Source organism: Desmodus rotundus, chromosome 4 (assembly GCF_022682495.2).
Source record: "Desmodus rotundus isolate HL8 chromosome 4, HLdesRot8A.1, whole genome shotgun sequence".
NCBI classification, from domain to species: Eukaryota; Metazoa; Chordata; class Mammalia; order Chiroptera; family Phyllostomidae; genus Desmodus; species Desmodus rotundus.
In genome coordinates, this window is record NC_071390.1 from 23,272,440 (window position 1) to 23,295,347 (window position 22,908).

The following is a 22,908-nucleotide window of genomic DNA, read 5'->3' on the forward strand; positions in this document are numbered from 1 at the left end:
ATATATTTACAATAATTTATTTACATTATTTACAATAGCCAAGTAGTATTACATTGTGTAAATGTACAACAGCTTCTTTGTCTACTCATCTGTTGATGGCACTTGGGCTGTTTCCAGATCTTGGCTATTGTAAATAATGCTGCAACAAATACAGGGGTGCACCTATCTTTTGCATTAGTGTTTCAGGTTTCTTTGGATATAGTTCCAGTAGTAGAATTGCTGGGTCATAAGGCAGCTCCATTTTTAATTTTTTGAGTTATCTTCATATTTTCCACAATGGCTGCACCAATCTGCATTCCTGCCAACAGTGCACAAGGGTTCCCTTCCCTCCACATCCTCCCCAACAGTTGTTGTTTGTTGATTATTGATGGCAGCCATTCTGAGAAACATGGGGTGATATCTTATTGTGGCTTTAATTTGCATTTTTCTGAATATTAGTGTGATGTTGAGCATCTTTGCATGCGTCCATTGGCCATCTATATGTTCTTTTTGGAAAAGTATCTACTCAGATCCTTTGCCCATTTTTTAATTGAGTTGTTTGTCTTCTTGGTGTTAAATCATGTAAGTTCTTCATATATTTTGGAAATTAACCCCTTATCTGATGTATCATTGGTGAATATTATCCCATGTAATGGGCTGCCTTTTCATTTTGTTGATGCTTTCCTTTGCTGTGTAAAAGCTTTTCAGTTTGATGTTTTCCCATTTGTTTATTTTTCCTTTGTTTCTTTTGCCCAAGGAGATATATCAGCAAAATTATTGCTATAAGAGATGCCTGAGATTTTATTGCCTATGTTTTCTTCTAGGATTTTTATGTTTCATGACTTGTATTTTGAGCTTATTCTTGTGTATGGTGTAAGTTGGTAGTCTAGTTCCATTTTTTTGCATGTACCTGTTTAATTTCTGGAGCAAATATTTTTAGAATCACAAATCTGATAAAGGATTTGTATCCAGAACTTACAAAGAACTCTAAAAATTAAAAAAAAAAGGAACTGAGTTAAACACAGGCAAAAGAATATGAACAGACACTTCATCTAAGGAGATATTTGGATAAAAAATAAGTATATGAAAATATGTTAAATATCATTGTTATTAGGGAATGGAAATTAAAACCACAATGAGATACCACTACAGACCTATTAGAATATCAAACAGATTGACAACACCAAATGCTGCTGTGAATGTGGAGCAACTAGATCTGTTATCCATTGCTGCAGAGAATGAAAATTAGTACTACTACTCTAGGAAAGAGTTTCACAGTTTCCTATAAAGCTAAACATGCACCTGTATGGCCTTGTAGTCTTGCTTCTAGAAATTTACCCAAGTGAATTGAAAACTCACGTTAATGGGAAAACCTGTATGTGCATGTTTGTAGAAGCTTTATTCATTGTCCCAAATTGGAAACAACCCAGATTTCCTTCAGTGGGTCCCTACTGATAATTTTGTGTTTTTCAGAATGTCATATCAATGGAATACTATTCACTAATAAAAAGGAATTAATTATTGATTCACAATAACATGGATGAATCTTAAAATAAATTTTGCTCAGTGCATGAAGCCATATCCCGAAGGATACATATTGTATGATTTCATTGATAAGACATTCTGAAAATGACTGTTACCTATATGGACAGAAACCGCAAACCAGAAAACAACAGATCAATGTTTGCTGGTGAGAATGGAAGAAGGAATTGATAATGAAAGGGTATCATGAAGGAGTTTCTTGGCTGATCAACGTGTTTTGTGTGGCAATGAGCTAGTGGAAACTTGATTCTATGCAATTTTCAAAACTCATGGAATTGTTAACATAACAAAGAGTGACTTTCACTCTCTTCAAATTTAAAAAAATCAACCAGGATGTTGGGGAAACCAAGGATGGAATGTAGATTTACAAATGAATCTAACTATATTACAATGAATGATGCAATTCCACTGAAGGCTTGGAGAAGAAAGGAGCTGGTCTAAGTAGCTTTATTTTGACGACACTGTAAGGCTAATGAAGAAAGAACTGAAGCGAAATGCTGAACTGCAAATGATAAATTTGTTTCTGTGCATGTATACTACTGTTGAACAAATAAGTAAATGTATTGTTGTTGATAAGCACAATTCTCATTGTCAGAGAAAGAAGTTGCCAATAAGCAAATGGGAATGCTAGCTACAGTGAACCCTTTGGTACTGGATTAGAGTTGGAGGCATCAATATGAACCAGTGTGTTCTTTTCTCCTTTTAATAGATACACAGGGAAATACATATAGAAATATACATATGTATGTATACACCAATTAGTAATACATATACTTTTCATAGCTCTATCTATAAGAGGGCCTAGAGGGAGTGATAGTCCAGTAGCAATGAGCACATGTTGTACTCAGATACTAGTTTTTAAATACCATTCTTTTTTTCATGTCTCTATCAAACTGATACTGTTTTCCAACCTGTATAAAAACTGATCATCCACAACATAATATAAAAAAGGAACACAGTGTTTAACTTTAGTAGGGTTGATAAAGTAGTGACAACTAACCAATGCCCTGTAAATACTCTTATTTTGGTAATGGCCCACAGAGTTAACATTCAGAGAATTCAGCATTTATAATGAAATAACGCATGAAAATTAAACTATTTTTTCCACTTTTGAGGAAAAATATATAAATTAAGATAATACCTTTTTATATCACTTGAAAAGTCTATATACTAAGGCTGCTATAGTGTGTAAGATACATACACCATTTAGATAACAAATGGTCACACATTGTTCTTTTCAGATAAATACATATAAAGATGGAAATCCACATTTGTAGCATGAATAGGTTTGATTAGCAAATGCCACCCATGTAGGTATATTGTCTGGTCAACAAAGTATACCCTTGATTCTAATTACCATTATAAGTGAATAATCTATAAATTAATATTGTATAATTGACAAAGTATGCCCTTGATCCTAATTATATTATAACTGAATAATCTGTAAATTAATATTGTATAATCAACAAAGTATGCCCTTGATCCTAATTACTATTATAACTGAATAATCTGCATATTATGTCATGAGTTATAATCCTCCCATCCATCCCCTGTAATGCATGGTGATTCTAAGAAGAAACACAACTACACATGCCACATCGATAGGTTCTCTAAATCTCCAAAGAGGGCTATTTTTCTTTAAAGGCTCTTCTTTCAAGTCTTTCATCACATCTCTATGAACAAAGCCTGGTGTAACTACATTCATCTTAATTTTCTTTCTTGCTACTTTTTAGGAAGAACAAGTGAAAATCCAACCAATTTGCCTTATTGGCACTGTACACAGACTGCCAGGATCTGCCTTTTAAACCAATAATACTGCATTAACAATAGATCCTCTTTGTTGTTGAATCATAGTTTTCATGGGAGCTTTCCAGGTTAGCATGGAACCCCAAAGGTTAGTATGAAGCTGAGATATCATATCTTCCTTGTTAGGCTGTCTTTGTTAATTTTAGCTGCATTTGTCACCCAACTTAGTCCCAATTTTAGAGGAAAAACTTTCAGTTTTTCACCTTCGATTATGATATTAGCAGAGGGGTTGTCATATATGGCTTTTATTATATTGAGGTACTTTCTGTCTATACCCATTTTATTGAGTGTTTTAATCATAAATGGATGTTGCATCTTATTCAATGCTTTTCTGCATCTACTGATAAAATCATATGATTTTTATCCTTTGTTTTGTTAATGTAGGTGTATTACATCAATTGATTTGTGTATGTTGAACCACTGTTGTGCCCCTGGAATGAACCCCAGTTGATCGTAATGTATTATTTTTTAATGTATTGTTGTATTTGATTTGCTAGTATTTTCGCATCTGTAGTCATCAGAGATATTGATCTGTGGTTGTCTTTGTGTTATCCTTGCCAGATTTTTGTATCAGGGTTATGGTGGCCTCATAAAAAGTATTAGGAAGTATTACCTCTTCTTCAGTTTTTTATTTATTTGTTGATTTGAGAGAGAGATATTTGTTGTTGTACCTGTTGATCAATTCATTGGTTGATTCTTGTGTGTGCCCTGAACTGGGATCGAATCTGCATCCTTGGAGTATCAGGGACAACATTTCACTCTAACCAAATAAGCTATGTGGCCAGGGCATCTTCATTTTTGGGGAACAGTTTGAGAAGGATAGGTATCAAATCTTCTTTGAATGTTTGGTGGAGTTCACAGTGAAGCCATCTATCTGGTCCTGAACTTTTATTTTTTGGGAGGTTTTTGATGGTTGTTTAAGTTTCCTAATTGTTGATTGGTCTATTTTGATTTTCCAGTTCTTCATGATTCAGTTTAGGAAGGTTATGTATTTCCAGGAACTTATCCATTTCTTCTAGGTTAATGAATTAATTTGGTGGCATATAGTCATTCATAGTGTTGTAGTATGATCTTTTATATTTCTGTGATGTCTGTGGTAACTTCTCTTTCATTTCTTGTTTTGTTTATATGAGTCTTTTCTCTTATTTTCCTTAGTGAATCTAGCCAGGGGTTTGTTGCCTTTATTAATCTTTCAGAGAACCAGCTCTTTGTTGTATTAAGGTTTTGTATAGTCTTTTTGTTCTCTATTTCATTCAATTCTGCTCTAATTTTTATTACTTACTTTCTTCTGACTTTGGGCTGCTTTCATTCTTTTTCTAGTTCTTTAAAATGTAATGTGAAGTTGTTTACTTAGGGTTTTTCTTGTTTCTTTTCATTTTCTTGATGATGTATCTGTTTGAATACAAGGCCTGTGCCTTCAACTATATATTATATTGCCTCACATAATGTCAGAAAGTATTTAACTTTGTACTTGGCAGGCTTTGATGACTAAAATCATTTCATTGTGAATGTGTCATCCATCCAGTGTCAGCTTGACTATTTCTAAGAACAGGAAACTCGCTCCATCCTCAAGTAGCTCTTTTCCTCATATGACAGCTTCTGTTACAGTTTTCTTATGTGGAGCCAAAGGGCATGTTTTTTGGTTATTCCCATAATGTTTGATTTTTGAGATTTACATGGAACAAGTCAGTTGTCTCTTCTCTATGAAAACAACTTTTCTTTTGTCTTTTCTTTACCAGGCTTAACACTCTTAATTTTTTCAGCCATTAAAAAAAAATAAAATTGTCATCTTTTTGCTTTTCTTCGGAGGCTATCTAGATGATTAGTATCCTGCTAAGACTATTAACAACTGGAAATAAATATAATACCACAAATAGGATACTAAAACAAAAATCATAATAGTTACCTTTTGTAGAAATCTTATTAAGCAGCATGCATAGTGCTAAGTCTTAAATGTCTCTTTACAATAACAATAGATGAAAAAATTGAGGCTTATAGAGATGCTTTTGTCTGTCACTTCTGCAACCTAATAAATAAACAGCAAATCAGAATTTGAACTGAGGTGTGCCTAACTCCAACTCTTCACTCTGCTGGCCTTGGTTGGCATGGAAAGCAGTTTGGCTGTGTTACCTCGTGAATTCTGGAAGTTCTGGGTCTATTAATTTAGTCTAAGACTGCATTCATCTTTTTGGTAAAAATATCATATTTGGTAGCATATCACTGGTTTGTATTAAGCTTGCATTTAACTAAAATCTACAAATCTTAATAAGATCTTTAATATTTGAGTTTCCATCTGTTCTGGCCTTCCCATATTATCTTATGTAATTAATTTTTAGTATAAATGCAGGACTTTGTGTTCATGTCTTTACCTACATGTTGGGGATTTCATCCTAAGTTTCTAGGTTGCCAAAATAATTTTGCATTTTGATCCTATCATGTATGATGCTAACTCTTCCTCCAGATATATGACCATGTGCACCTTTTAATTTTTTTTATTCTCACTGGAGGCCTTTTTTTCATTGCTTTTAGATAGAGTGGAAGGGAGAAAGGTAAGGAGAGAGGGAGGGAGAAGGGAAGGGAGAGAGAGAAACAGTGATGCAAGAGAGAAGCATTGATCGGTTGCCTCTGGTATGTGCCAGGAAGGGGGATTGTATGTTGAACTGGAGATTGAACCCTCAACATAGATATGTGTCCTGACCAGGAATTGAACCCACAACCTTTTGGTTATGGGATGACACTCCAACCAACTGAAACACACCGGCCAGGGACACATGCATCCTTAATAAGTATTCTTGCTTTGTGTTTAGTGTTTGATACAATGCCAAACAAATTAAGGATGAATAAAAAAATAGCATATCTTTTTTTTCCCCATTGTTGAAATGTACTTTTTTAAAGTCTAGGACATATGTTTGGCCATGCATGTGATTTTCTCTTCTTAGTATTATTACTAAGATAATATGGTCACTTTATTTCAAGGTTCTCATTGAAGATCTTGAGAATATCAGGCTTCCTCTCCCTTCTGAACAATAAATTTATTGGGTAGGAAATGAAGAGTTTCATAGGTGTTCTGCTCTTTGTATTATACTTCTGTCAGACGATATCGAGGTAATTGAAGCTCCACTTTTTTTGAAACAAATTTTGTAATGTTTTCTGGTGAAGTATCCATATTTCTTTTCTGGATAGACTGTAGTATGCTACTGTAATAGTATAGTTAGATTTTTCTTTTTAGTTCCTCACTTTTATTGCCTATTGTACTTTACTACTAAGTTCATGAGTTTCCATATAGGAGTGACTTCTAGAAAGGTCACTGAATTTGGCTTTGAAAATTCCTGGATTTGGGAACTGACCATGCTTTGTGAACCTGAGATCCACTGCAGCTTTGTGGACCTCAGTTTCCTCATATATACAGTAGGGATAATCATATTATTCCTCATCACTTAAGATTACAAAAACAGATTAGGATTTCAAAAATAGGTAACTGATTATTAATGGTTTATACAAATAGTGCCTTTATCTTACATAACAAGAAATTGAGAGTTAGGCAGTTTAGAACAAGTATGGTAGGTGTGATAGCTCAATAAAGACATTGGGGACTTAGGCTCATCCCGTCTTTCTGTTCACTATCTTTAGTGTGGAGTGCTTTGCCCTCTTGCTTCTTGACTCACTGAAACAAAATGGCTACTATAACTCCAGGCCTTATGTCTTTGTTTCAGACATAAAGAACAGAAAGGACTAAAAGGATGAAAGAAAAAAAAAGAGACATACCTGATTTCTCTTAGTGAGGTTTTATCTTTTAATTTGACAAAGGAAATCCCCCCGCTGTGGATGTCTGCCTGCAGTTTATTGGCCAGAACCATGTTACATGGCCACCCCTTGCTTCAAGGAAAGCTGGGAAATTTTATGTTTTAGCTTTTCAGTGTCTACAGTAGTGGAACGCAAAAGATAAGGGAGCATATTTAGGTTTGTGTCAGCAAGTCAACAATATCTGCCACATAATTTCATAGAATTGTTTGAAGGATTCAGTGATGGAATATAATTTAAAAATTATTGAATGTAATTTTTAAAAAGACTTCATTTATTTTTAGAGAGGAAAAGGGAGGGAGAAAGAGAGGGAGAGAAACATCAATGTGTGATTGCATCTGTCTGCCCCCTACTGGGGACCTGGCCCACAATCCAGGCACGTGCCCTACACTGGGAATTGAACCAGTGACCCTCTGGTCCGCAGACCTGTGCTCAATTCACACTGAGCCACTCCAGCCAGGGCTAATAAAGTGTAATTTAAATAAGTGTATATTATTCTTCTTGCCTTCTATTGTTGGTCTTGAAAACTAGAGTGTATCCTTGAATTAATTTATTCTGATTTTCTATTCAAGCCTCAAAAAACCCCATGAGATTAGTTACTTGAACGTTAAATGAGTTCACTTTATTGCCCACATTCCAGAACTTGGTACTAGTATGTTTAGGTGTAAATAAATTGCATTATTTCCAAAGAGCTCCCTTTTTTTTCACATAAGAATGAGTGAGGACCATTCCCACATCTGGTTAATATTTGTGTACCACACATTCTAACCCTCATTGTTATGGGTGGTTATTTCTAGCTGGGCTTCTCTTTTAGGGTTTTACTCATGGATTTGAAGGTTGTTTGTCCACGACAATGTTCCACTCTTTATGGCCCCTTGCCCAATTTTTTCTTAACTGTCATGTAGTGTTGCTTAAAGAGCCAAATCTTTCTACTGGCACCATCAACATGGATATTCATTTTTTTCCCCTTCCAAAGCCATTGGTGTCAACAATGGCAGAGCAGTTACTTTTTACTGTTTTCTCCTGAAATCTTTTAGTTTGCTTTGTAAAACTTGAAAGTTTCTAGAATTGTCATCCAGTTGCTGTTGATAGTATTTGTTTCTACAATGATCAGCTGAATTCTATTTTAATTTGTAAAAATAAAACAAACAACTTTAGGGCATGTAAGCTCCCTGGTAATTGGGATGCATTCTAGGTGAATGTTTTTGAGGAAGACTGTTTCCTGGAGACTTCTTTGAGTGGAAATCATACCGTATGAAAAGTATAAAAAACAGCCTATCACTAAGGGGAAAATAATTGGGAAAGCTGAAGATCTGAAAAGTGACTCTAGCTCTAATCTTGCTTCTTTAGTGACTCACATAATACTTCTAGATTTAAAGAGTGATTACTGAGTCAGAATGTAGCCAGAGACATATGAAAAAATAGCAGGAGAAATTCTGAGCAACTAACCCATAGAACAGCAGCCCTGGTTTTAGCGTAGTTGGCTGGCTGGGAGGTAAATTTGAAAACAGGCCAAACATCCTGAATACACATGCTGGAGCTATCACCTGGCCCTATGGCATGAAGTACATGAAATGATTTTCATAGTAACTAGTACTCAGACAAAGTTGTATTATTTTTCCCCATGGAGAATGTTAAAAGATGTTAAGAAAAGGCCCCAGGAGGTAAGTAAGTACTAGAGGTGAGTTTAGAAGGGAATGGTAGTAAGAATCTTAAATGAGGTCAGAGAGTGATAAGAAACAAAAACATCTTCAAAGAATTAGGAAATGATGAGAGAAACTTGCAGGTTGTATCATGAAGTTGGAGACATTTAGGTTTATGGCTTCTGAATTTCTTCATTCTCATTAAAATATAGGTAGTTTATAAATTGTTGTTTGGGGATGAAATGGGACTTTGATGTGTGTATGGTTTTGTTTGTTTATTTTTTTAAATGCTCTTTTTGCTTTTCAGTTGTGCTGCCTACCTTTTTTCTTTCTTATTGTAGACATTGTTCGAAGTGATGTTGCCTTGGATAAACAGAAAGGCTGCAAGATTGCCCAGCACCCTGATGTTATGCTGGAGCTCCAGCGGGAGAAGGCAGCTCAGATGCATCTGGTTCTTCTAAAGGAACAATTTTCCAATACTTACAGTAATCTCATATTAACAGGTAAGGCAGTTAGAGTCAGCTGGAATCTTAGAGCACCATAGATTGATGGCCTCCATCAGCCAGCAACCAGCAACTTGATGCTTGGGAGACACTAAAGTGGGAGCCAGATGAGCCCACATCTGTCTGTCTTTGCTTACTATATCCCCCTTTAAAAAAAAATTGTGATGACTCTTGTCTTCCTATAAAAAATATTTCTTGTAGTTTGCAGATGTATTTTGGCTTGAGGTTATGGGCGATTCAGCATGTGTGTTCTTAAAAGACAGAACCAATGAAAACCTAATGAAGCCTTATAAAAATACGACTTTTTAGATGTGTGCCAGTAGATTTTGAGAGAATTACTAAATTTGGTGTCCAAGAAGCAGCTATTTTCCTCTTTCTGTGTATGTCCTTTCTATGAACCCAGTGAATAAAGTTGAAATGAAAAAGAGATAATGATCCACAGGCAGAGTTGAGAATGTTCTGTTCGTGGTGGAGTTTGAAAATATCTGGGGAATTAGATTTTCTTTCGAAGGGCAAAAAGGCTATGAGATGGAGCTCTTCTTCCTGATGTCCTTGGTTCTAGGAGGGAAGTGAATATGCGTGAGAGCTCAAAGGAGAAACAACTTTTTGCAGGGTTGCCTGCAAACTTTGCTGGTAAAGAACATGTGAGTTGCATACCTTTGTCAAGCTTTGAAAATGATTCTAATAGCAAACTCTAATGTGAGAATCATGAAGGACTTGAGTTGAACTAACAAGAGCAGTTCAGGTTACCTCTATTTTCTTGAGGGCATGCAAGGCAAACCTGCATTATATCGATCCAAATAAACTTTAACAAATCAAAAATGTATATTTTTTCTTGTTTATGAATATTTAAGAAATAAAAAGATGGACTGTCTGACAGGTTGTGAACATCTCACACTTATTTTTGTTAGGTCCAAGTTAGGAAAATTTTAATTTGTTTTTTTTATAGGCTTCTTGGCATTTCACCAGGAATTGCTGAGTGGCAACCAAATTGTTTTGCTTTTTAAAAAGCACAAGTCTTTTTCTTTTCTTTCTTTTTTTTTTTTTTCCCCCCACCCCCCACCCCCGCCCTGGCTATTGTTAGATTGTTCTTAACTTCAATGACTCTGGTTATATTTTGTTTGCTTTTTCCTTCTATTGCTTATGTTCCAGTTAAAGGTGAGATCATATGGTATTTGTCCCTCACTTCCTGGCTTATTTCACTTAGCATAATGCTCTCCAGTTTCATCCATGCTGTTGCAAAGGGTATAAGCTCCTTCTTTCTCTCTGCTGCGTAGAATTCCATTGTGTAAATATACCATAGTTTTTGGATCCACTCATTTGCTGATGGGCACTTAGGTTGCTTCCAGTACTTCGCTATTGTAAATTGAAGCACAAGTCTTTTTCAACTTCTCATCTTGTACCTGGTGGAAAACCCAACAGCATGACATGAAAGCTCAATTTAATGTGGCTTTGGTGAGCAGAAAAGAGGATTATGGATTTCATAAGTATAGGCCCTGTTTTTTTGCTTTCTGATAGGTTATTAAAGAGGGAAGACTTAAAAGTGATACAGCCAATACATGTATTTCCCTAAATTGGTTATTGAGACTATGTTTAAGTTTAGATGTTTGGAAAGAACAGATTTCTGTACCTCAAATGTACAAATGTACATATTTTTAATGTTTTCCAAATCAGTTATTGGAAATGAAATATTTGAGTCCATCCTTACTTTAATATTTTAAGCACATATTAGAAAGGTCAGACCTCATCTTCTTTAATGTGGCATAGAAAGGGCTTAGGGTAATTCTAATCCTAAACTATGGATCCAGAGCGTGGCTCAAAGGCATATTATCTTTGAAAACACAAGTGTTCTATTGAGTTCAATGGAATCTTTTCTGATTCTCAGTAACATAATCCCTTTGGATGTTTATTCACAGTTCAAACTGTTGGAATCAACATTGTCAACTTTTACCCTGACAACTTGCTTACTTTCCACTAAACAAACTTACCCTAGTGAAGAGCCTCTTTCCTGCTCTCACTTCTCCCAAGCTGCTTCAAAGAGTCCTCAGGCATTTTCCACATTTTTCACCCAAATGCCTGTGCAGAGGTGGTACCTTGCTGCAGACAGAGCATTTGGTGTGCTCTGGTGTGTTTACATGAAAGTTCAAAAGGTTTTGGTTCCAGGTGTTGGGAAGAGATGGAATCATTTCAATTTAGCACCAATGGCAAAACTATTTTAATGTCCTTTAACTAAGTCTTTGATTTTATACAGTGTGGTTTTCTAATTGTTATGAAGTCTAATCCTTGATTTCTTGTATAAATTTTGAGAACATGGTCTCCAGACAGCTAAACATAATATTTAAACATAACTAAACTAACTTTTGTAAATATTTCCCTTTTCAGTGATGAATGTATATTGGTAAGGAGAGTGAGGTTGAAGGGGCAGAGACCTCTCAAATGAAGTGACTTTCTTTACCAACATGTTCAGAACACCTAGTCTAGGAGCTCTACTTGGTGATGTTCCACTTATTTTGTGTAACTCTGGCATAATATTTGAGGTATCTGCAGTAAAGTATTTAAGTGGGAATAGCATGAAGAAGCTGGGCCTCCAAAATCTCAGAAAGAAATCACTTCTTCACACCTCTGCTCTCCCCTCAACACCTGTCCCAATTATTTTCAGAATTTCATGTATATGGGTAGCAGCATATCATAATTGCTTCCTGACCAGTTAATGGTATATTCTTTATTTGAATTTTTTCTTTTTTCTTTTTTAAATTTATTTTATTGTTTATGCTGTTATAGTTGTCTGAATTTTTTCCCTTTTGCTCACTTCCATCCAGCCTATCCCTCCCACAGTCAATCCCCACATTATTGTCCATGTCCGTGGATCATGCATATATGTTCTTTAACTAATCCCTTCACCTTTTTTCAACCAGTGTCCCCTCTCCCCTCCCCTCTTGCAGCTATCAGCCTGTTCCATGATTCTGTGCCTCTGGTTCTATTTTGCTCATTAGTTTATTTTGTTCATTAAATTCTACTTATAAGTGAGATCATATGATATTTATCCATTTCACCCATTGGCTTATTTCACTTAGTATTATAGTCTTCAGTTCCATTCATGCTGTTGTAGAAGGTAAGAATTCATTTTTTTTCACTGCTTTGTAGTATTCCATTGTGTAAATGTACCATAGCATTTTTTATCCACTCACTCCTGAAGGGCATGTAGGCTGTTTCCAAGTCTTGGTTATTGAAAATAGGGCTGCTCTGAACGTAGGGGTGCTTATATTCTCTTGAATTGGTATTTTAGGATTCTTAGGGTATATTTCCAGCAGTGGAATGGCTGGGTCGAAAGGCAATTCCATTTTTTAATTTTTTGTGGAAATTCCATACTGTTTTCCATAGTGGCTGCATTTCCACCAACAGTGCACAACTAGGGTTCCTTTTTCTCTTCATCCTCGCCATCATTTGTTGTGTGTTGATTTATTAATGATGGCCATTTTGGCAAGTTTGAGTTGTAGTTTTAATTTCCATCTCTCTGATGGCTAATGATGTTGAGCATTTTTTTTCATAAATCTATGGGTCATCTGTATGTCCTCAGGAGGTTTTTGATTACTGCTTCAATTTCCTTAGTTGTTATCAGTCTATTCATGTTTTTTGCTTCTTTCTGATTTAGTTTTGGAAGATTATATGTTTCTCAAAATTTATCCATTTAGCTCAGGTTGTCCTATTTCTTGGCATATAGTTGTTCATAGTATTTCCTTACAACCATTTCTGTTTCTGTGGTATCAGTTATTACTTCTCCTCCTTCATCTCTGATTTTATTTATTTGGGTCCTTCCTCCTTTTTTCTTGATGAGTCTGGTTAAGGGTTCATCAATTTTGTTTATCTTTTCAAAGAACCAGCTCCTGGATTTATTGATCTTGAGAATTTTTTTTTTTAATTTCTGCTCTGATCTTGATTATTTCCTTCTACTCATTCTGGGGTTTGTTGTTTTCTAGTTCTTTTAGATGTAGGGTTAGATTGTTTATGTGAGATTTTTCTGTCTTCTTTAGGTAGGCATGTAATGCTGTGAATTCCCCTCTCAGGACTGTTCGCTGTGTCCCATAAGTTTTGGGTGGATGTATGTTCATTTTCATTTGTTTCCAGGTACTTTTTCATTTCTTCCTTGATCTCGTTATTAAACTCATTCATTATTTAATAACATGTTATTTAGCCTCCATGTATTTGAATGTTTTAGCATTTTTTATTGAGGTTGATTTCTAGTTTTAAGCCATTGTGATCTGAGAAAATGCTTGATATGATTTCAATTTTCTTGAATTTGTTAAGACTTATCTTGTGTCCTACTATGTGGTCTGTCTTTGAGAATGATCCATATGCACTGGAGAAGAATATGTATTATGTTGCTTTGGGATGAAATGTTTGTAAATATCAATTAAATCCATTCAGTCTGTCAGCTGTTTCCTTAGTGATTTTTTTTCTGGAAGATCTATTCACTGGTGACGGGGGGTGTTAAAATCCCCTGCAATGACTGTATTGCTGTTAATCTCTCCCTTAAAGTCCTCTAAGATTTTTCTTCATATACTTGGATGCTCCTGTATTGGGCACATATATGTTCACAAGGGCAATGTCCTCTTGTTGGATTGATCCCTTTAGTATTATGTAGTGGCCTTCTTTGTCTGTTGTTATGGCCTTGGTTTTGAAGTCTATTCTGTCAGATATAAGTATTGCTACCCCAGGTTTTTTTTTTTCTTCATTTGCATGGAGTATTTTTGTTTTTTCCATCCCTTCACTTTCAGCTTGTGTAAATCTTTTGTTCTGAGGTGGTTCTCTTGTACACAGCATATATATGGGTCATGTTTTCTTACCCATTTGGCTGTACTATGTCTTTTGCTTGGGGCATTTAATCCATTTACATTTAAGGTTATTATTGATAGGTACTTACTCATTGCCATTTAAGTCAGCCTTTAAGGGGCAATATATTTTTGTGGATTTTGTTTAGGACATAAACTCCTGGAGGGCAAGAAATAACCAGATAGTTTGAACCATAGGCATTATAAATGGATGATGTTACTGAAGATGCTTTCCAGAATTCCTTCATGAGGTCTCTTGTCATGTAATTGGCTGCCAGTTTATCTTATGACTAATGATATTGAGCATCTCCCTTCATGTGCTTATTTGTCATCTATAGATCTTCTTTGGTAGATGTCTTGTCAAACCTTTTACCCATTAAAAAATATCAATGAGTTTTGTTTTCTTACTATTGAGTTTTGAGAGTTTTGTATGTACTTTGGGCTATAAGTCCTCTATCTGGTATGTGATTTGCAAATACTTTTCCCTTTGTGATTTTTTTTCCCAAACAGTTTCTGTTGAAGAGCAGAAACAGTTTTTATTGTTGTTCAAATATCATTGTCTCCATTTTCCTCCTACCACTGCCCCCCACCCAGCCATCACCACCTCCCTCCCCTGATCCCATCCACCCTTGGTTTTGTCCATGTGTCCTTTATAGATGTTCCTGAAAACCCTTCATCCTTTTCCCCCGTTATCCCCCCCCACCTCTCCTCTGGTTACTGTCAGTTTATTCTTAATTTCAATGTTTCTGGTTATATTTTGCTTGCTTGTTTGTTTTATTGATTAGGTTCCTGTTAAAGGTGAGATCATATGGTATTTGTCTTTTACTACCTGGCTTATTTCACTTAGCATAATGCTCTCCAGTTCCATCCACACTATGGCAAAGGGTAGGGACTCCTTCTTTCTTTCTGCTGTGTAGTATTCCATTGTGTAAATGTACCATTGTTTTTTCATACATTCATTTACTGATGGGCACTTAGGTTGCTTCCGCCACTTGGCTATTGTAAATTGTGCTGCTATGAACATTGGGGTGCACAGGTTCTTTTGGATTGATGTTTCAGGATTCTTAGGATACAATCACAGCAGTGGAATTGCCAGGTCTAGAAGGTAGTTAGTTTTCTGAGGAAATTCCATACTGTTTTCCACAGTGGCTGCACCGGTCTGCATTCCCACCAACAGTGCACTAGAGTTCCCTTTTCTCCACATCCTGTTCAACACTTGTTGTTTATTGATTTGTTTATGATGGCCATTCTCACTGGTGTCAAGTGGTATCTCGTTGTGGTTTTAATTTGCATCTCTCTGATGGCTAGTGATGCTGAGCATCTTTTCATATGTCTCTGGACCCTCTGTATGTCCTCCTTGGAGAAATGTCTGTTCAAGTCTTTTGCCAATTTTTTAATTGGGTTGTTTGTCTTCCCAGAGTGGACTCATGTGAGTTCTTTATATATTTTGCAGGTCAAACCCTTATCTGAGGTATCATTGATAAGTATATTTTTTCATATGGTTGGTTCCCTCTTCATTGTACTGCTGTTTTCTTTAGCCATGCAGAAGCTTTTTATTTTGATGAGATCCCATTTGTTTATTCATTCCTTTATGTCCCTTGCTCTAGGGGACATATCATCAGTGAAAATACTACTGCAAGGAATATCTGAGATTTTCCTGCCTATGTTTTTCTGAAGGATTTTAATGGTGTCATGACTTACATTTAAGTCTTTTACCCACCTTGAATTTATTTTTGTGTATGGTATAGGTTGGTGATCAAGTTTCATTTTTTTGCATGTAGCTGTCCAGATCTCCCAACACCATTTGTTGAAGAGGCTGTTTTTATTCCATGTATGCTGCTGCCCCCTTTGTCGAATATTAATTGACTGTAGACAATTGAGTTTATTTCTAGGCTCTCTATTCTATTCCATTGGTCTATGTGTCCGTTCTTACACCAGTACCAGGCTGTTTTGATTACAGTGGCCTTGTAATACAGTTTGGTATCAGGTATCGTGATCCCTCCTACTTTTCTCTTCTTTCTCAAAATTGCTGGGCTATTTGGGGTCATTTATGGTTCCATATAAATTTTTGAAATGTTTGTTCTATCTCTGTGAAATATGTCATGGGTACTTTAATAGGAATTGCATTGAATCTATAAATTGCTTTGGGTAGTATGGAAATTTTGATGATGTTAGTTCTTGAAATCCATGAATACGTTATATGCTTCCATTTGTTTGTGTCTTCCTTAATTTCTTTCTTCAGTGTTGTGTAGTTTTCTGAGTATAGGTCTTTTACCTCCTTGGTTAGTTTTATTACTAGGTACTTTATTTTTCTTGTTGCTATATCAAATATGATTTTTTTTCCTGATTTCTGTTTCTGATATTTCATTGTTGGTGTACAAAAATGCCTTTGATATCTGAATATAGATCTGTATCCCGCTGCTTTGCCAAATTCATTTACTAAGTCTATTATTTTTTTGGTGGAATGATGTACACTAACATGTCCTGTGCAAACAATGACAGTTTAACTTCCTGCTTTCCAATTTAAATGTCTTTTTTTTTTCTTGTCTGATCACTGTGGCTAGGATTTCCAATACTATGTTGAATAGGAGTGGTGAAAGTGGACATCCTTGTCTTGTTCTGGATCTTAGTGGGAAAGCTCCAAGTTTTTGCCCATTGAGTATGATGTTGGCTGTGGTTTCTCAGATATGGCCTTTATTATGTTGAGGCATGTACCCTCTACTCACACTTTGCTGAGTGTCTTTATCATAAATGGGTGCTGTACCTTATGCATCTATTGATATGACAATGTGATTTTTGTCTTTCCTTTTTTGTGTGTGTGATGTATTACATTTATTTATTTGTGAATATCGAACCATCCTTGCATCTCTGGGATGAATCCCACTTGATCATGGTGTATGATCTTTCTAATGTATTGCTGGATGTGGTTTGCCAATGTTTTGTTGAGGATTTTAGCATCTATGTTCATCAGCGATATTGGCTTGTAGTTTTCTTTCTTTTTTGTGTCTTTATCTGGTTTGGGGATTAGGATTATACTGGCCTCATAAAAAGAGTTTGGGAGTCTTCCCTGTACTTGGATTTTTTGGAATAGTCTGAGAAGGATAGGGGTTAGCTCTTCCTTAAGTGTTTTGCAAAATTCTCCTGTGAAACTCTCTGGTCCAGGGCTTTTGTATCCTGGGAGTTTTTTGGTTACTGCTTCAAATTTTTCAGCTGTTATTGGTCTGCTCAGGCTTTCTGCTTCTTCATTCAGTTTCAGAAGATTATATTTTCTGAGAAATTTGTCTATTTCACCCAGGTTGTCAAATTTCCTGGCATATAATTATTCCCAGTAATTTCTTACAATCCTTTGTTTTTCTGTGGTATCAGTTGTCAGCTCCTCTTTCATTTCTGATTGTGTTTATTTGGGTCCTCTTTTTCTTAAGGAGTCTGCTTAAAGGCTTGTCCATTATTTTTAATCTTTTCAAAGAACCGTCTCCTCAATTTATTGATCCTTTGAATTGTTCTTTTAGTCTCTATGTCATTTAATTCTTATCTGATTTTGATTATTTCCTTCCATCTACTCACTCTGGGCTTGTTTTTTGTTATTCCTCTAGTTCTTGTAGGTGTAATGTTAGGTCATTTATTTGAAATGTTTCTATCTTTTTAAGGTAGACCTGTAGTTCTATGAACTTCCCTCTCAGTACTGTCTTTGCTGTGTCCCAGTAGTTTTGGGCCATTGTGTGTTCATTTTTATTTATTTCCAGAAAATTTTTTATTTCTTCCTTGATCTCATTCTTAACGTATTCACTGTTTTACAGCATGTTATTCAATTTCCATGAATTTCAGTGATTTTGAGTTTTTTCCTTGAGGTTTGTTTCTAGTTTCAGGCCCTTATGGTCCAAGAAATTGCTTGATATGATTTCAACTTTCTTGAATTTATTGAGGCTTGTTTTGTGTCCCATCATGTAGTCTATCTTTGAAAATATTCCATGTGCATTTGAAAAGAATGTGTATTTTGCTTCTTTGGCATGAAAGGTTATATGTATATCAGTTAAGTCCATTTGATCTAGGGCATTGTTCAATACCACAATATCCTTGTTGATATTTTGTTTGGAAGATCTATCCATTTTTGACAGGGGGGTGTTAAAATCCCCTACTATATGTGTTGCCGTCAGTATCTTTCTTGAAGTCCTCCAAGATTTTCCTTACATATTTGGATGCTCCTGTGTTGGGTGCATATATGTTTACAATGTTAATGTATTCTTGATGGATTTTTCCCTTGAGTATTAGGAAGTGTCCCTCTGGGCCTCTTTTTATGGCCCTTGTTTTGAAGTCTATTTTGTCTGATATAAGTATTGCTACCCTAGCTTTTCTCCCTGTCCATTTGCTTGGAATATTTTTTCCTAGCCCTTCACTTTCAGTCTGTGTAAGTCTTTTGTTCTGAGGTTGGTCTCTTGTAGGCAGCATATGTGCAGGTCATGTTTTCCTATCCTTTTAGCTACCCTGTCTTTTGATTGGAGCATTTAATCCACTTACATTTAAGGTTATTATTCATAGGTACTTATTCATTGCCATTTTACCTCCTTTGTACCTGTGTTCCCCCTCTTTCTCACTCTTTTTCTTCCTTTTCCTAAAGCAGTCATTTTATCATATCTTGCAGTGCTGGTTTGGTGGAGGTGTATACTTTCAACCTTCTTTTGTCTAAGAAACTCTTCATATTGCCTTCCATTTTAATGAACCTTGCTGGATAGAGTGGTCTTGGTTGTACGCCTTTGCTTTTCATTACTTGGAATATTTCTTGCCATTCATTCCCTTCTGGCTTGTAGTGTTTCCCTTGAGAAGTCAGCTACTAGCCTTATTGGGGCTCCCTTGTATGTTTTCCTGTTTCTCTCTTGCTGCCTTTAAGATTCTCTCTTTGTCTTTTAGTTAGAATGTGTCTTGAAGTAGGGCTATTGGGGTTCCTTTTGATTGGGATCCTCTGTGCTTCCTGGATTTGTGTGACTCTCTCACCAAATTAGGAAAGTTTTCTGTCATTACTTTTTCAAACAGGTTTTTTAGCCCTTGCTGCTCTTCATCTCTTTCTGGAATCCCTATTATATGGAGGTTATTACATTTCATGTTGTCTTGAAATTCCCCTTAAACACTCTTCATTCTTTTTGAGTGTTTTTCCTTTTCTTGCTCTTTCTGGGAGTTTTTTTCTACCTGGTCCTCCAGCTTGCTGATTTGATCCTCTGCTTCATCTAGCCTGTGTTTGATTCCTTCTTCTGTGTTCTTCAATTCAGAAATTGTATTCTTCATTTCTTCTTGGCTCTTGTTGACAGTTTTTATGTCGTTTTTCATGCTGATATAGTTTGCAGTAAGTTCCTCATAGCTTCCCTGTAGTTTTTGGTAGTTCTCACTGAGCTCACTGTTCTTACGTGCAACCATTGTTTTGAACTCAATATCTGATAGCTGACATGCCTCTATTTTATTTAGCACTCTTTCTGAGGATTCCTCTTTTCCTTTAGATTGGGGGTGGTTTCTTTGTCTTCCCATTTTTAAAGAGACTCTACTTGTTTGCTTCTGCCTCTTTAAATTGATCTGTTTTGACTACTTGAGTTTGTGGTGTGAATTTCTATGGGAGGAGTACCTGTGAGATTCAGTGGTATAGTCTCTTTGATCTCCTAAAGTTTATGCTCTGGGGATGCTCTTTATGTCTTTTATGTTGGCTCTGTGGATGTATTGGGTTTTGATTGTTGTTGGGTTGTCCTTGGTGGGGCTTTCCCTCCAGCTGGTTGACTTAAGGGTCACTCAGCCCACCATGTTTTGTATGTTGCTGTACAGGTGCTGCCAGAACAGTCAGGTTGTGCTGAAGCTGATTCCTCTGTCTGTCTGAGGTTATAAGCCTTCTCTTTCTCTGTTGTTCAGTTGTTTGTTCCAGGGGATTTCTCCACAATTTAGTTGTAATTGCAGATTGATTCTTGGAGGAGGTTAATGTGGCTACCATTCACTCCTTCACCATCTTGCAGCAGTCTTCACTTTTTAGGTCAACAGTTGTGACGCTAAATACAACTCCTTTATGCCAAAGAATCACGAGAAGCCTCTGGGAAAAGGGGCAATTTCCTATGTTTTCACCATCACTGCCAGCCAGCAGGAACAGAAATGCTCCTTTAGAAACCATCTAAAGTTCAGTTCATCTTCCCTGGGTTTGAGGGTTTGGCTCTCTGGCTGGGGGTGGAATTGGAGGGCTGAAGAGTGGGATGGGGGGTGAGTCCGGCACCTCGGTGGGTGTTGTGACTGGAGCTCTGAGGCCTGAGTGGGAGCAGGCAGTCCCACGTGGACATGGGACCAACATGGTATCTGCTGGAGCCTGCACATCTAAAGGCATGGACAACAGCCACAGAGTGCTAGCTTTCAGTCGTCCCAGTCCCATCTTGGCTCCCTGGAGTAACCTCAGTGGCGAGAATGCATGGATGGCTCCAAGACCAACCTTTGATATTTTAATTATGATGTGTGTGGGTGTGGCCCTCTTTGGGTCCAACTTATGTAGGAATCTCTGAGCTTCCTAGACTTGTGCGTCTAGTTCCTTTTCCAAATTAGGAAATTTTCTTTCATTATTTTTTCAAATAAGTTTTCAATTTCTGGCTCTTACTTTTTTCTTTCTGGCATCCCTATGATTTGGATGTTGGTACATTTAAAGTTGAAGTGGAGGTTCCTTAGCCTACCCTCATTTTTTTGAATTTGTGTTTCTTCTTCTCTGTTCTGGGTGAATGTTTATTCCTTTTTTTGGTTACAAATCATTGATTTGAATCCAGACTTCCTTCACTTCACTGTTGGTTCTCTGTATATTTTTCTTTATTTCACTTCTTAGAGTCTTCACTTCTTCCTTTATTTTGTGGCCACACTCAGTCATTTCTGTGAGCATCCTGATCACTAGTGTTTTGAACTCTGTATTAGATAGGTTGGCTATTTCCTCATCGCTTAGTTCTTTTTCTGGAGTTTTGATCCATTCTTTCATTTGGGCTATATTTCTTTGTCTCCTCAATTTGATACACTCCCTGTGTTTCTGCGTATTAGGTAAAGCTGCTTTTACTTGTATTTGTGCACCTGTTATGTGTTAAGGTGCAGAGCCTTAGGTATTTGCCAGGCATGACAACCTGCTTTGCCACTTTGTGGTGCCATATGTGGGAGAGTGGTCAAGAGGGAACAATGCTGCTTGCTTAGCTCTTACCCTGTTTTCAGTCACTTCCCCCACTTCCCATAAGCAACTGGTGCCCTTCCAGCTGCTGGTTTGGTGCTGATTCCCTGAGTAGGTGGGTTTGTGTATGTTCTAGTACTCTGTGAGCTCTTTAAATGGTCTCTCCCAAGAGACCAGCAGTTTCTTCTGCCACCCCAACCCCCACTAGTTTTTACAGCTAGAGGTTATGAGGTTTTATTTCCTGGGACTGGATCCGTGGCTGCATGGTATGGCTTGGGGCTGAGATCACTTGATCCCCAGTTGTCCCTCCTGGGTTTTATCTGCTGCATGTGAATGTGGGACAACCTGTTCTGCCAGCCACTGCCGCTGCCTTGCTATGCCACACCATAGTCTCTCTGTTCCAGCTGGCTGTCTCTGCCCCCTTACTTGTCTGGATGAATGTTTCTTCTTTAACTCCGTGATGGTTAGACTTCCATAGTTTGATTTTCTGGAAGTTCTGGTTATTTTTTGGTTTTAGATTGGTTGTTATCCTTTTTAAGGTTGTGTGAAGAGGTGAAGCATGTCTACCTATACCTCCATCTTTGCTGGAAATCAGATGTAAAAGTTTTTTAATCAAGAGAAGGAAGTGGTTATGATTTTCCCTATGGGAAAGAAAAATGTTTTTGTTTGCTTGTCTTTTAAAAGATTTTATTTATTTATTTTTAGAGAGAGGAGAAGGGAAGGAGAAAGAGAGGGAGAGAAACATCAGTGTGTGATTGCCTCTTGCACACCCTGTTCTGGGGACCTGGCCCACACCCCAAGCATGTGCCCTGACTGGGAATCAAATCAGTGACCCTTTGGTTTGCAGGCCCATGCTCAATCCACTGAGCTATACTAGCCAGGGCAAAATGTTTTATTTCAGTTTCCACAATTTAGGGAAACATAATTTCTGGAAAATAATTTATGTTCTACAATATGGATTGTCCCCAAATGCAAAGTTTGGTTAGTCAACCTTTGAGAGATACACTAAATATTTTTCTCCTAAGAATTTTCCATTGGCAGTAGTAAACTGACATTATTTTCTAGGGTCAGTGGAGGTGCTTTGGCCTGAGCACATTAGGACCAAAGCTTGCCATCTTTAGAGTAATGAATTAGATGAGTGATGATATTGATAAAAAAATAATAGCTAATTTATTGAGCACTTATTATTTAGTGGGCATTATACATTTATTGGATCTTTTGCTTTACCATGCATTAAATTCAATGGGATGTTACTAGGCATTGAGTGGGGGGAGGGGAAGGTTGGATGGTTAAGCAGGTTTGGGAAACATTGAGTTAAAGCCATTTTTTCCACTGAAAAACTTAGCAGAGCCTTTAATATTTTGATATACATATGAATTTCAGTGAAGGGGATATAGAATGTGTTTTTTCCTTACCTTATTTGACCAGTAACCCTTCCTCTCCCCTCTTCCTTCCCACTTCCTTTCCATGTCTTGAGACTGGAGTGATCTGAAGATTATACTTTTGAAAACACCATCTAAAAGGATTTATTTGGAAACCACAAGATTCTTAGCATTTGAGCTCATGAATGTAACAAAGATAAGTGTAATTTTTGAGTTAAAGAACCTTGGAAAGAAAAGCTCATAGAGAATTGAAAACTCATAGTGAGT

General features: G+C 36.7%; 1 protein-coding gene across 1 annotated transcript in view; it reads left to right on the top strand.

Moving 5' to 3' along the window:
- HPSE2 (heparanase 2 (inactive)) overlaps positions 1-22,908 on the top strand; it is a 611,494-nt gene that overhangs the window by 57,671 nt on the left and 530,915 nt on the right. The window contains exon 3 of the mRNA XM_053922432.2: positions 9,113-9,274. Coding sequence (XP_053778407.1) covers positions 9,113-9,274 — 162 coding nt within the window. The remainder of the gene's footprint in view (positions 1-9,112; positions 9,275-22,908) is intronic.